At 38.7% G+C, this 14,628-nt stretch overlaps 1 protein-coding gene across 2 annotated transcripts in view; it reads left to right on the top strand.

The window, feature by feature from the left end:
- The window catches only part of Nlg3 (Neuroligin 3), a 155,785-nt gene that overhangs the window by 105,615 nt on the left and 35,542 nt on the right, over positions 1-14,628 (top strand). For both annotated transcript variants that reach the window (XM_069498115.1, XM_034985129.2), the window contains exons 5-9: positions 2,777-2,893; positions 4,363-4,488; positions 10,484-10,622; positions 11,620-11,832; positions 13,185-13,323. In XM_069498115.1, the coding sequence (XP_069354216.1) occupies positions 2,777-2,893; positions 4,363-4,488; positions 10,484-10,622; positions 11,620-11,832; positions 13,185-13,323 (734 nt within the window). The remainder of the gene's footprint in view (positions 1-2,776; positions 2,894-4,362; positions 4,489-10,483; positions 10,623-11,619; positions 11,833-13,184; positions 13,324-14,628) is intronic.

Below are 14,628 nucleotides of genomic sequence, written 5' to 3'. Positions count from 1 at the left end.
TTAAGTACTATTCCCTAAAGTCCATAATGAAATTAATTATAGTCCATAAAATTTAATTTCACGTGAAACAAAACACATTTATTAACTTGATTTATGAAACCACTGCATCTGGCTAAAATATGAGATCTGCGGTTTTTGTTGAAACAATCGTTGTACCGAAAAATCGTTTATTTTAATAAAACCTCAAATTGTTGTAGTATCAATTTTATATTTACTGGAATTTTTAAATTTCTATCTTTTTGTCATGATATCATCGCAGGAAAATCAATACAAAGTCGCAAAAGGTCACTGATCTCTACTAATACAAGTACATTAGAACTGCAATATTGCCGGCCTGTTTTTGAAGTAACTTGATTTTCCCCATTTTGGCGCTGATAGCCGCAGTGAGCATCATGTGAGCGTACTTGGAACTAAATGTTAGTGGTGAGATATCTGTCATTTATCGAGTCAACTTGAAGACGATTTGATACAAAATGACAGTTTTAACTCCCGGTACGCTCGGTGGGGCCGGGCGCAACAAATCTATCCACTAACCAAAATCCCTTTTATTAGACAATTCCTTTACCTAATCATGACAAATATAAATAAACCAAGACACTATTTTCTATATTAGTAAACCCATTCAAAGAACTAAATAAATCGGCTAGTCAGTGTTTATTTTCGTTCGTTCCTCATACAAATTGGAACGGACGAAAATAAAGCTCTTTGAGATAGTTGAAATAGACGATTTTGGTACAATTTCCAATCGCTGCACATTATGTGCAGCATTATAATGAATGAATGAAATTCAGCAGAAAATTTTGACCATTTGCAGCGGTATCAGTTTGATAATGATACCTATTTACTATACGAAAATAAATAGATATATCATTATCAAACTTCCTAATTCCATGATTTAATACTAGAAATTCTATTAGGTACAAATCTAAATATATAAATCTCGAAATCTCAGGAACTATCAAGCTCACAAACTTGAAATTTGGAAGGTAGGTTCTTTCTAGGACGTATAGGTGTCAGCTAAGAAACGATTTTGAGAACATCCTCCCCTAAGGGTGGGAACCCCCTAAGGGTGGGAACCCCCTAAGGGTGGGAAAGGAGGGGTCGAAGGTTGTATGAAGGTACTATGTTTTTGAAGTTAGAGACATGAAAATCGAAATAAAATGGCTATCCATTTTATTTTTTGGGAAAGAAATGTAATCATTTTATTGACTTGATTTATTCATCCAATTTGTAAATTCACTTTTGTCATGGTAAAATCCTGCATTTGTATTTAAGTAGCTTATGCTCGCGACTTCGTTTGCATGGACTACACAAATTTCAAACCCCTATTTTACCCCCTTTCTTAGCGGATGTCTACGTTTTAATAGCTATCCGCATGCCACATTTTAGTCGTGCAGTAGTTTGAGCTGTGCGTTGATAGATCAGTCAGTCAGTCAGTCAGCTTTTCCTTTATATTCGCAAAGCTGAGGTGAAAAGGCAATAAGGAAATAAATAAATTAATCAAACACTGACGTAAGCATGACGTAAGTCAGTGAGTCTGAGTATACATTCGACGACCTCCCTGGCGCAGTGGTGAGCGCTGTGGTCTTAATAGTGGGAGGTCCCGGGTTCGATTCCTGGCAGGGGTTTGGAATTTTATAATTTCTAAATTTCTGGGCTGATCTGGTGGGAGGCTTCGGCCGTGGCTAGTTACCACCCTACTGGCAAAGCCGTGCCGCCAAGCGATTTAGCTTTCCGGTACGATGCCGTGTAGAAACCAAAGGGGTATGGGTTTAATTAAAACTGCCATACCCCTTCCAGGTTAGCCCGCTATCATCTTAGACTGCATCATCACTTACCACCAGGTGAGATTGCAGTCAAGGGCTAACTTGTAACTGAGTAAAAAAAAAAAAAAAAATACATAGTTTTGTATATCAATGTACTTCATAAATGAATTGTTCAGTCTATAGCCTTCTAAAGTACGAACCAGTTGATTAAATTTAGCTCCCGAATAATATCGTCTGATAAAAATAAAGCCGAGAGAGAAAGAGCGGGATTTTATTAAATTTTTCCACCATAATTATTCATGAAACTCGAAGATTGTTTAGATATCCGAAAATGGGTAGTGCTTCGCTGAAAATTCTTTTTTTGTGTATCATGATCAACCCATCGCCGGCTCACTACAGAGCACGGGTCACCTCTCAGAGTGAGAAGGGTTTTGGCCATACCACGATGGCCAAGTGCGGATTGGCAGATACACAAAATTTCTTTCATGAATTTTTAATTATCTAAATTCTAAAATATCTCGTTCTTAGGATTCCGTATCTATAGATAATTATTATCAAAGTAGGGTCAATTTTCTTAGCGTTTAAACTACTTATCGTGCTTGTAATGTTATCATTAAAAATAATTAAGTGTTATTTCTTGTATTGTGTGGTATGAACCTTTGTGTGCGAGTCACGACTCGCGCTTGACCAGTTTTTGTTTATACAATATCTCTTTCAGGTTTTTTTAATGTTTAAAATATCTCGTTTTAGGTTTATTTTTGTTTTGTTTTGCTTGCCGTAAAATAATATTGCGCAGTAATGGATCTCCTAATTTCCTATTCAAATAAAATAACAATTTGAACGAGGAACCATGTCTTTATTTCTTTACAGGTTACAGAGTTGTTATATACTCTTGTAATATTTTATTTATTTATTTCAAAAGCAAAAATGAATAAAAGCAATTTGTTTTCTTGGTGCTCGTTAGTGCTTGATGCTACGGACGTAATCTAACAGCTTGTACATTGTTGCAGGTCTGCTGTTCCACAGGGCCATCCTGATGTCAGGGTCAGGCCTGAGCCCCTGGTCGCTGGTGGCTGACCCCAACAAGTACGCGGAGTTGGTTGCTACTCACGCCAACTGTTCGCCTGGTAAGTGCACCTTTTTAAGTGTTCCGTACCTCAAAGTCGCTCAGCGAGCTATGGAGAGGGCTATGTTAGGAGTTTCCTTGAGGGACAAGATCCGAAATGAGGAGATCCGCAGGAGAACCAAGGTCACTGACGTAGCCCAAACTATTAGCAAGCTGAAATGACAGTGGGCAGGTCATGCCTGTCGTAGAGGCGATGGCCGTTGGAGCCGGAAAGTCCTTGAGTGGAGACCGCGTTTAAGCAAGCGTAGTGTGGGACGCCCTCCAGCACGATGGACCGACGATATAAAGAGGCTGGCGGGAAGTGGCTGGATGAGGAAGGCTGAGGACCGGGTGTGGTGGCGCTCTTTAGGGAAGGCCTATGTCCAACAGTGGAAGTCCACAGGCTGATGATGATGATGATGATGATGATGATGATGATGATGTACCTCAAAAGGAAAAACGGAACCCTTATAGGATCACTTTGTTGTCTGTCTTGAAACCTATAGGGTACTTCCCGTTGACCAAGAATCATAAAATTTGGTAGGAAGGTAGGTCTTATAGCAGACATGAGGGGAAAAATCTGAAAACCATGAATTTGTGGTTACAACACACAAATAAATTAAAATTGTGGTCATGAACTAATAATTAGTATTTTCAATTTTCGAAGTAAGATAACTATATCAAGTGGGGTATCATATGAAAGGTCTTCACTTGTGCATTCTAAAACAGATTTTTATTTATTTTTATGCATCATAGTTTTTGAATTATCGCGCAAGATGTCGTAAAAATTCGACTGTAGTACTGGACCCTCGTTGCGCGAGCCTGATTCGCACTCGGATATAATCGGAGGTCGGAGGTTCGATCCTGGACACACACCTCTAAATCTTCGGAGTTATGTGCGTTTTTTAAATACTAGCTGATCCCCGCGGCTTCGCCCGCGTAGATTTAGGTTTTTAAAGATCCCGTATAGCCTATGTCACTCAGGAATAATGTAGCTTTCTACTGGTGAAAGAATTTTTAAAATCGGTTCAGTAGTTCTAAAGATTACCCCCTACAAACAAACTTAACGACATTACCTCTTTATATAATAATATTACGGAACCCTATTTTTTTCCAAAATAAAATATAGCCTATGTTACTCGTGGATAATGTAGCTTTCGAATGGTGAAAGAATTTTTAAAATCGGTCCAGTAGTTTTTGAGCCTATTCAGTACAAACAAACAAACATACAAACAAAGTTTTCCTCTTTATAATATTAGTGTAGAAGTGTAGATTACTTGCTTTAACGGTGAATAAAAACATCGTGAGGAAACCTGCATGCCTGAGAGTTCTCCATAATGTTCTCAAAGGTGTGTGAAGTCTACCTATCTGCACATGGCCGCGTGGTAGACTATGGCCAAAACCTTACTCTGAGAGGATACCCGTGCTCTGCAGTGAGCCGGTGAAGGGTTGATCATGATGATGATGATGACATTGTTTCTTTGTCCACAGATCTCACTCCTCCCGCATTGCTCCGGTGTTTACGTGAGCGTCCGTTAGAAGCTCTTCTATCAGCGCCGGTACAAGCACCAGACTTTTCTTACGCCTTCGGCCCCAGTGTCGATGGAGTTGTGATCGGTAAGTCTCTAATTTAATTTTGTTAATTAGCTTTAGGAAATCTTCTTTCTTCTAAATATATAAAAGGAAAGGGTGACTGACTGACTGACTGACTGACTGACTGACTGACTGACTGACTGACTGACTGACTGACTGACTGACTGACTGACTGACTGACTGACTGACTGACTGACTGACTGACTGATCTATCAACGCACAGTTCAAACTGCTGGACGGATCGGGCTGAAATTTGGCATGCAGATAGCTATTATGACGTAGGCATCCGCTAAGAAAGGATTTTGAAAATTCAACCCCTAAGGGGGTGAAATAGGGATTTGAAATTTGTGAAGTCCACGCGGACGAAGTCGCGAGCATAAGCTAGTGTATGATAAGTTTATGCATGCTGTGGTTGCCTATAATAAGCTTGTCATTTTGTGAATGTATTTTAAATAGTTAAAATTGTTTTTGTGACTGTTTTTGTGAATGACTAAGCTGTTGGAAAACTCAATAAAGAAAATAAAAAAAATAAAAAAAGTCAATCAATCAATCAGCTTTAATAGACTAAGAGCCAGCGCGTGCCAGACATTCGTTATTTCATGAAAATTTTCCTGCATAATTGTCCCCAACATGGGGAGGAACGATCAGCAACTATACCTATCTATATCATGTAATAAGAGCATGTAATAAAGGTGTTAAAAATCTTACGTCAATCAAGTTAATTGAAGCTTCGATTGGCAATCCTCGTTCAAAGTTGATGTGATGTAGAAGATATAGAATCATTGGCAGAATACTTTGAACAAGAACTAAACTACAAAACGTTTGTAAAAGTCTCAGTAGCCCTTCAAATTCAAGTTGAATTCAAGCGGCAAATATTTGTCAATATAAAGGGAGTACAACAGTTCGTAGTGTGAATGTCCAGTAAGCAAACCGTACTAGAGGACCAACAGTGAAACTAGTTGGAGCAAATTCGCAACTTGCACGAATCGACGGAGCATGACAAACAATACTGCCATGAAAATAATCACTGTCATACTTCACCTCTTTGCTCTAACCATACATCTACAAATCACCCACTGCACAGGTACAACGTCAATGGCCTTTTAACAACACACCAAAAATGTAGACCGATAATCACCCACTGCGCAAGTTCAAGTTTGAAGACCTTTTGACGTGACAATAAATATAGCTTACATGAATAAAGTACCAGGAGAGCATAGCAGCTAAAGGCAAATATTTGTCAATATAAAGCGAGTACAACAGTTCGTAGTGTGAATGTCCAGTAAGCAAACCGTACTGGCGGGCAAACAGTGAAACTAGTTGGAGCAAATTCGCAACTTGCACGAATAGACGGAGCGTGACGAGAATACGGCGATATACAAGATAATTCTGAGTTCCCTAACACCAAGTTTGTTGTAAATGCCGAGGAATTATCTGGTATTGGACAGGCTTTACCTGAATCGAATAGTTTAACTACAACATACAAATAGAAAGGTATCACTACCCTTATAAATGCGAAAGTGTGTTTGTTTGTCCTTCAATCACATCACAGCGGAGCAACGGATGGACGTGATTTTTTGTATGGGTTAAAGACTTGGAAAGTGACATAGGCTACTTTTTATCCCGAAAAATCAAAGAGTTCCCATGGGATTTTAAAAACCTAAATCCACGAGGACGAAGTCGCGGGGATCATCTAGTAGTAAGTATATTTTTTTTACGTTTTGCATCATCTGCGTTGACGACCTCCCTGGTGCAGTGGTAAGCGCGGTTGTCTTATTAGTGGGAGGTCCCGGGTTCGATTACCGGCAGTGGTTTGGAATTTTATAATTTCTAAATTTCTGGTCTGGTGTAGTGGGAGGTTTCGGCCGTGGCTAGTTAACACCCTACCAGCAAAACCGTGCCGCCAAGCAATTTAGCGTTCCGACACGATGTCGTGTAGAAACCAAAGGGATGGGCTAATAAAAACTGTCCTACCCCTTCAGGTTAGACCGCTTCCATCTTAGACATCGTTACTTACCACCAAGTGAGATTACAGGCCAGGGCTAACTTGTATCTGAATAAAAAAAATAAAAAACACATATACCGAGCTGGGACAACCCACTACCTCCCATGGCCCCACCAAACTCTCGGCTATATGGGTCGAATCGCGGAAGGGCGCACGTTCGGTACTTGCTCTTGGCATTTTCCCGCGGCGCCTTCTTGACTCCCTACAAATTATTTTGTCTCTACCTTGTCCCTTATGCTCACTCTCCCCCCTTGGGCGCTAGACATCACTAGCACAGCTGAGATCCCCGCTGCTGCTCCTCCGTGGTGCCGGCCTGGCACCTGTACGCTCCGAGCTGCTTCGTCTCTTATGCGAATGGTGCGCAAATTCCCGTAGCCGGTTGTAGTTCCCCGCCGATGAGACGAGATCCGTGTAGAAAACATATAAAAAAAAAAAAAAAAAAAAAAAACCGTTTATTCCCATACTCATTAATGCATTATAGTTCACAATGATGTTAGTTTCGTTAATTACAATATATTTCTGTATTCTTAAATTGCTAAGTTGTTAGTGGGTATTGTTAGTTAGTAGAAAACATTATACCGTACTATTAAATATTATTTTATTTTAAAACTTTTGACTTTCCATCAACTCTTGGATTGCCATCCCGGAAGTTTCCGTTTGATAAACCTCCCGTCCAAGCTCCGTTATTAAATTATCCCGCAAAGTTTTCCCATCCCCATCCCCCATGTTCTCAATATTGTCTACTATCTCTGCGAGGAATCCTTTTGATTTTACTCGTATACCCACACGCTCCCGCTGTCTTTTAGTGTCCAGTCATACGGACCACGGTCATGCTACAGTGACAAATATATCGCCTGGCAATATTCTTATGAGAATAGAAACACTGTATTTTATTTTATTTTATTTTATTTATTAAATTAACTAACGGCTACTTACACTAATACATTTTTTTTTAAACTTAATTCTGAAAATATTACTTACTAAGTGCAGTCGCCAATTATAAGTTAATACAACATTTACAAACATATGTGACAAAATAAAAAACAAACATCAATAAGATTAAAGATAATACTTCCTACTCAAGACTTCCAATATGCAAAGATCTTTTCCCGAAACTTATATAAAGAGTCAGAATTAATGTCAATGACAGAGCTGTGGTAGTTAAGAGTTTTACATAATCTTGAGACAGGAGAATTGGCGCCAAGGACAGTTCTACACAACGGTGGACAAAGTGGTGTAATGGGTTTACGTGGATAATGGACAGGAACCTTAAATTTGAAGCTGCTCAATAGTTGAGGACAGTCGATCTTAGCATTAAAAATTTTATACAAGAATTGCAGATCCTGTAGTTGCCTGGATATTAGGTTATTCCAGTCATAAAGCTGAGAATCACAGCGTACTATGAATTTCTTTAGACTTTACTTAGAGTTAAAACGTGGCAAATTTAATACGTTAAAACGTAGCAGATTCATAATGTTGGTATCGTTTCAACCCAAGCATGGCTTATAGAGCGCAGCTTAAAAAAGTTCAAAAAGCAAGTACGACGTGACGACGGTCGCAATGTGGTAAGCCACTTGTGACAAAGTGCTTGTGGTTGCATTTATCTTATGGCTGCGATTATGTTGGTATATCGATATTGTGTGAACATGTGGGGTTCGCGACAGTCAAATCAAAACAAAATCATAAATATTTATTTCAGTAAAACAATTTGAGTAAGTCGTTAATTTTTTTGAAGTATAAAGTCTAATGTTTTATGGCTTTGTGTTTACTATTAAATTTACATACATTTTAACAATACTTAAATAAATAAATAAATTATACACTAACATTTAAAAAACTTATCAGAAAAAATTATATATTTACAAAAAAATATACGCCGTCCCAATGGTCATTTATTTGGCTTTGGCTTAGTTGTTAGGGCAAATTGTGGCACATCTAATGAATAGAACTATGAATTTTCATACAACTTTTGTGCCTGGTGATATGTTTGCCGCTAGGGCATGATTAGATTAGATTAGATTTATTTATTTGCTTTCATGTTCATTAGTTGATTATGATTGTGGCTCGTCTGATAGGACCCTTATGCCCTCGTTTCTTTTACAACGTCAAAGACAATTACGTCTTCGAAACTTTTAGAGGCATTTTTGTGTCGAAAAGATTTTTATGTATTTCGATTTTCGGTATCCATTTTGTTGTAGGATCAGCTACCATTACATAAATTGGAACACGATTACTTTCCAAGTTGTTTTAGGACCCTTTAGTTTTGAAACAGTTTGGGAAGTAAAATCCGCGTCAGGTCGAAATGGCGCTCGGGGTACGATCGGGGCACCCCGCACACCCCCAAAGCCCCCGCGCTAGCCCGCATTTAATCGATTTTAAATTTAGTAAAGAAATAGCTTGCAATTTTTTTTCCGAAAAAACAAAGTGTTCCTGGGGGATTTTATTCATTTAGGACATCAAGGTTTTTCGGGATTATAATTTTAGGAACTTCGAGATCCATCCATTATCTACCTGTAAGAAGCTATTATTAGCTTCTAGTTATTTATTTTTAAGATTATAATAGGTTAATTTAAGCTGTTGGTTTTCCAAATAAAATAAAATAATATCTGATCTAGTACTTGTCAACTGCAAGAACTTTAGAGAACATTAGAACAAAGAACATTAACACCCAGATGTTAAATGCCGTAGTTAATTATTTCATTTCCTTATATTTATTGATCCTGATCACTAAATTTCTTAACTGACAAGCCAGAATTATTTATTAAAACGTTCAGCGAAGTTTTTTCATCTCGTCCCCTTTTGTCGACGTCGTTTTACCTGTTCTCGGGATGGAATTCTTTTGATTTTCTACTTAAGTTGTCTTTTTTACCTTCCAAAGCAATTATTTTCTTGGAAAGCCTTGTATGAATTTCGTTTTCCTCTTAGACATTCTGTTCATGATTTCCGTGACACGTTTTATTAGATTCTCGTGAACACTGAAATTATTAATGATCTCTGAATATAATTTATTTTTTTACCCTTCACAAGTCTTTTCTTCCTTTCATATCTTGAGTAGGTCATCTTACATTATCTTTTTCCAAGGAACATTAACGAAAAACTAAAAAGTAACAGTCTCTAATAGGTATATCAGTAGGTATCCTTATTATAAATGCGAAAGTGTGTTTGTTTTTTTGTTGGTTTGTTGGCTTGTCCTTCAATCACGTCGCAACGGAGCAACAGATTGACGTGATTTTTTGCACCGGTATAGTCAAAGACCAGGAGAGTGACATAGGCTATCACTATAGATCCCGAAAGATCAAAGGGTTCCCACGGGATATTTGAAGACCTAAATCCACGCGTACGAAGTCGAGGGCATCCGCTAGTTAATGCTATTTACTGTTATTACATAACTTCTAGAGTAAATTTGATGTTGATATGGTTTACATTTTAGACAATATTCTAAGTTCACGTTCAGTCAGTAGAATAGGTAAATCTGTAACCATAGAACTGGGATGAGACAGAATGGACCATTTTAAAATTCTAAAACTACCTAATAAGTAGTAGAAACTATTTTTCTGTAGGTACCAACTGATATGGCAAATAGTAGCATTTCATAACTACTAATTATTATTGTTATTATTATTCTAGTAAGAAACTGTTTTTACTTAAAAAGATTCACTTGAACAAAAATAATAAGAATTTTAAAACAGCCGCCATGAAAATAACAAAAATAAAAAGCATCGATATAAATGACAAGATAATATGCCCAAGCAAACAAAATTTTTTACGTTTTGGAACCAAATAAATCAGCGTCACCTCTTAGATACTAATGAACGACCCGTTTGAAATCCAGACGTCACTGAGGTTGCATTAGTGCTAAAGCACAACTGAGTCGGTGCCATTTTGTTTGTTCAATGGCCCTGTCCATACGAAGTAATATATAAGTCAATGATAAAAAGGTGATATTTCTTGTACGATGGTACGCATTCCTTGTATGCGAATCCGACTCTAACGACTTAATTTGTTATTGCTTAGATACTGGAGACATGCTCCTCAATCCGGAGCCAGGCTACGAGTGGCAAGTAGCCCGTGCTCCGCTGGGCAAGGGGGCCACTGCTGTGAACATCATCAATGCCGTGCTCATGAGGAAAAGTGCAGTTGCGCAGCTTACCAAGTAAGTAGTTTATGTTGTTACTTATACAGCCCTGAGTATACACTCAGAGTCGCTTAATCGTTACTTTAGTTTAGTTAAAACGAGATATGCTATATCTCTCACATAAAATATCTGTCTCGTTTTAACTCTATCTTAAGTTACGTTTATTAGCGACTCTGAGTACGGCGGTAAGTCTTGTAGCTGCAACATTAAAGCAGCTTATTGCTTCGAACTAGTTTAGTTCAAGCGACAATATAAACAGTGTATAATACCTAGTAGGTACCTACTTTGAATAAATTATTTGACTTTGACTTTGACTTTGACTTTAACTTACGTCGTTATTTTCTTCGTTTATTTGCTGGAAAAGCCTCTTGTGTGAAAGAAAAACATGAAGTTTACATTCACCATCTGATGTTTCTGTGCACGAGTCTTATATAAATAGTAGCTCATACCTGACATACGTTGCAATACGACTCGTGTGTTAGTTAGGTACATAGTACATTGATAGCAATAAATAAAACTTTACGCAAGTCCCAAAAACAATTGTACGAAATTAAAAGCGCGTTAATGTAGCTAACATTCTTGTAACAATTTCACGCGGGCATGATTTGTTCAGTAAATAGTAAGGCTAGCTTTAATTTATTGTAACACTAGCTTGTGCTTGCGACTTCGTCCGCGTAGACTATATAAATTTCAAAACCATTTCCCCCTTTAGGGGTTGAATTTTCGAAAATCCTTTCTTAGCGGATGCCTACGTCATAATAGCTCTATCTGCATGCGAAAGAGCCCGATCCTTCCAATAGTTATGGTACGATTACCACAATTTCTCAGCCACAGCACTCTCTCGGACGAGTGACATTTTACTGTCTCGCTTCACTACTCGGTAGGTGTAATCGTACCATTAGAGCTGTGCGTTGATAGATTAGTCAGTCAGTCAGTCAGTTATTCACCTTTTTCTTTTATATATTTAAGATTTTCAATTAAAATATTATTAATCTAAAATGTTTTTCCTAAACAGGTACGATCTAATGCTAGGCGTAACGAAAGCAGAAGCCTACTTCGCATTCAGTGGCGACGACGTCCAATACGGGATAGAAGCAGACAGAAGATCCAAGATCCTCAAGTCCTTCGTACGGAACACGTACAGCTATCACCTGTCAGAGATCCTCGCCACAATCATTAACGAGTACACAGACTGGGAGAGACCCGTCCAGCATCCCATCAATATAAGGTGAATTTAACGTTTTATTTTAATTTAAATTTAAAATAACTTTATTGTTAATAGGTTTACAGAGAGTAAGAATACAGGATACACTTAAAAAACAAAGGGCGACCTTATCACTAAAGTGATCTCTTCCAGGCAACCCATACTTAAGAACTTATAGAACTGTAAGACGGGGAGTCGCAATGTAGCTATAAATATAATATATATATAAATATATATAGGTATATATAAACACATACACTCTAATAGGTACATAGTATAATTAAATAAATAATACATACTACATAGCTAACTGTACATATAGTTATGGCAGAAAAACTACAGTGACAGATAGTGTTTCTTGACACGTTTTATGTTTCCTATCTGTGATGTTTGGCACTGAAACGTGGACACTGACAGTTGGCCTTGTCCACAAGTTCAAAGTCGCTCAGCGTGCTATGGAGCGGGCTATGTTGGGTATCTCTCTGAGGGACAAAATCCGTAACGAGGAAATCTGCAGGAGAACCAAAGTGACCCACATAGTTCAACGAATTAGCCAGCTGAAGTGGCAGTGGGCAGGCCACGTCTGTCGCAGAACCGAAGGCCCCAGCGGTCATCGGTTGTAGATGGCATACGCTTGCAGTAATACGATGGCAGTCGCTTCAGTATTGAGTGAACATACATATCACCGTCACTGGCAGCAAGCGTGTCGTATAGCTTAGTGGCCAGAGCGTCGTCGGGCGCGATCCCAGGAGACATGTGATCGATTCCTGCCGGTCCGCAATTTTTGATAATAAATAAATAAAATAAAAATAAAAATAAAAATAAAAAAGCCTTTTATTTCTTCTCTTTACAATAATATTATGGGATTAATTAAATAAAACTTAAAATACTAGACGTTAACATAAAATAATAATTTAAATTTAGTACTATGCTTATTTTTATGAAGAACCCTTTTCAGGTCAAGGCCTCCTCCAGAGAAACCCACTTTACCCTGTCTTTAGCTTTGAGCATCAAGTTTGGTCCCGCCACTTTTTTGATGTCGTCCCAACGATAATGCGGCCTTCCTCTACTACGTGTGCCTTTTGGTCCTGGCCAGCTCGTTACTTTCACTGTCCACCGGTTGTCCGTGAGTCTAGCAATATGGCCGGCCCATTTCCATTTCGATTTCATTGTATAGGAAAGTGCGTCAGTTAGTTGGGTCTGTTTCCTGATGACACAATGGCGAATTTTATGAATGAAATGACGAATGAAAAAAAAAACTCTACCAAGGTGGTTCAAAATCGCAATTTTTGATATATATTTAAAATTAAATAGAATTTCTCTCTCTTCTTTCTCTTTCTTGACTCTATTGGTATTGACTAGACTCTTCTGTACAGGGACGAAACTCTAGAAGCACTAAGTGACGCGCAAGTGGTCGCACCGACGGTGTTGACGGCCGACACCCACTCTGCACTGAGAAGAAACTCCTACCTCTACGTGTTTGACTACCAGACCAAATACGGCGACTACCCTCAGGTAAACTTTCATCATCATCATGATCAACCCATCGCCGGCTCACTACAGAGCACGGCGGGCTGATTACGTAAAACGTTGCAGTGGCGACAGCAACGCGACAGCAGTAGCAATGCGATAGTTCATTTGCCGTCTCTCTTCTTCTTATTCTTATTTCCTTTCGTGGCTATTGCTGTCTCTCTCTAGCCGGACGTTTGACATCTCTCAGAACGAGAAGAGGTTTAGCCATAGTCTACTACGCTGGCCATGTGCGGATTGGTAGACTTCACACACCTTTGAGAACATTATGGAGAACTCTCAGATATGCAGGTTCCCTCACGATGTTTTTCTTCACCGTTAAAGCAAGTGATATTTAATTACTTTAAAACGCACATAACTCTGAAAAGTTAGAGGTGCGTGCCCGGGATCGAACCCGCGTCCTCCGATTAGAAGGCGGACGTCCTAACCACTAGGCTATCACAGCTTAGGTAAAGCTAAGGTAAACTACAGTCTATCAGTTTTAGGTGTTCTAGTACAAAAAACTAGCTCTACCAAGTATCAGCTTAATGCATTGGATTCGGTGGACCGTCGCGCTAGAAGACTCATTGGCGACGAAGCGCTCGTCAATTCTAGTAAAAAGTCCCGGGTTCTATTCTCGGTAGGGGTTTGGAGTTTTATAATTTCTAAATTTCTGGTCTGGTCTGGTGGGAGGCTTCAGCCGTGGCTAGTTACCACCCTACCGGCAAAGCCGTGCCGCCAAGCGATTTAGCGTTCCGGTACAATGAAATTACGAATTACGGTTCCGTGTAGAAATCAAAGGGGTGTGGGTTTAATAAAAACTGCCATACCCCTCCCAGTTTAGCCCGCTTCCACTTAGACTGCATCATCACTTACCATTAGGTGAGGTTGCAGTATAGAGCTGACTTTTATCTGAATTTAAAAAAAAATCTACGATAGACAATCAATTTTTTTTCTTAGAATAGATGCCTTAATAAAGTCGAAACATCCCTTCAAATTAATTTATAAGACGCCGGTCCTAAAAAACTCTCGCCCAAAAGAAACGGAATTTCCAACAGACTGTCATTGTTACGTACAACTTTTTGAAACTCTCATTAAATACGACAAGGTTTCTATAACAAAAATCGGGCAAATGCGAGTCGGACTCGCACACGCAGGGTTCTGTACCATCGTAAAAGAAATAACACTTTTAAATTTTTTGTAATTTTCATGGTGGCCATTTTGAATTTCATTTGTTATACGGGCAGTAAAAATACATATTCTGTGAAAATTTCAGCTTTCTACCTATTACGGTTCACGAGATACAGCCCG

This window comes from Maniola hyperantus, chromosome 4 (assembly GCF_902806685.2).
Source record: "Maniola hyperantus chromosome 4, iAphHyp1.2, whole genome shotgun sequence".
Taxonomy (NCBI): domain Eukaryota; kingdom Metazoa; phylum Arthropoda; class Insecta; order Lepidoptera; family Nymphalidae; genus Maniola; species Maniola hyperantus.
This window is presented reverse-complemented; position numbering and strand designations above follow the sequence as displayed.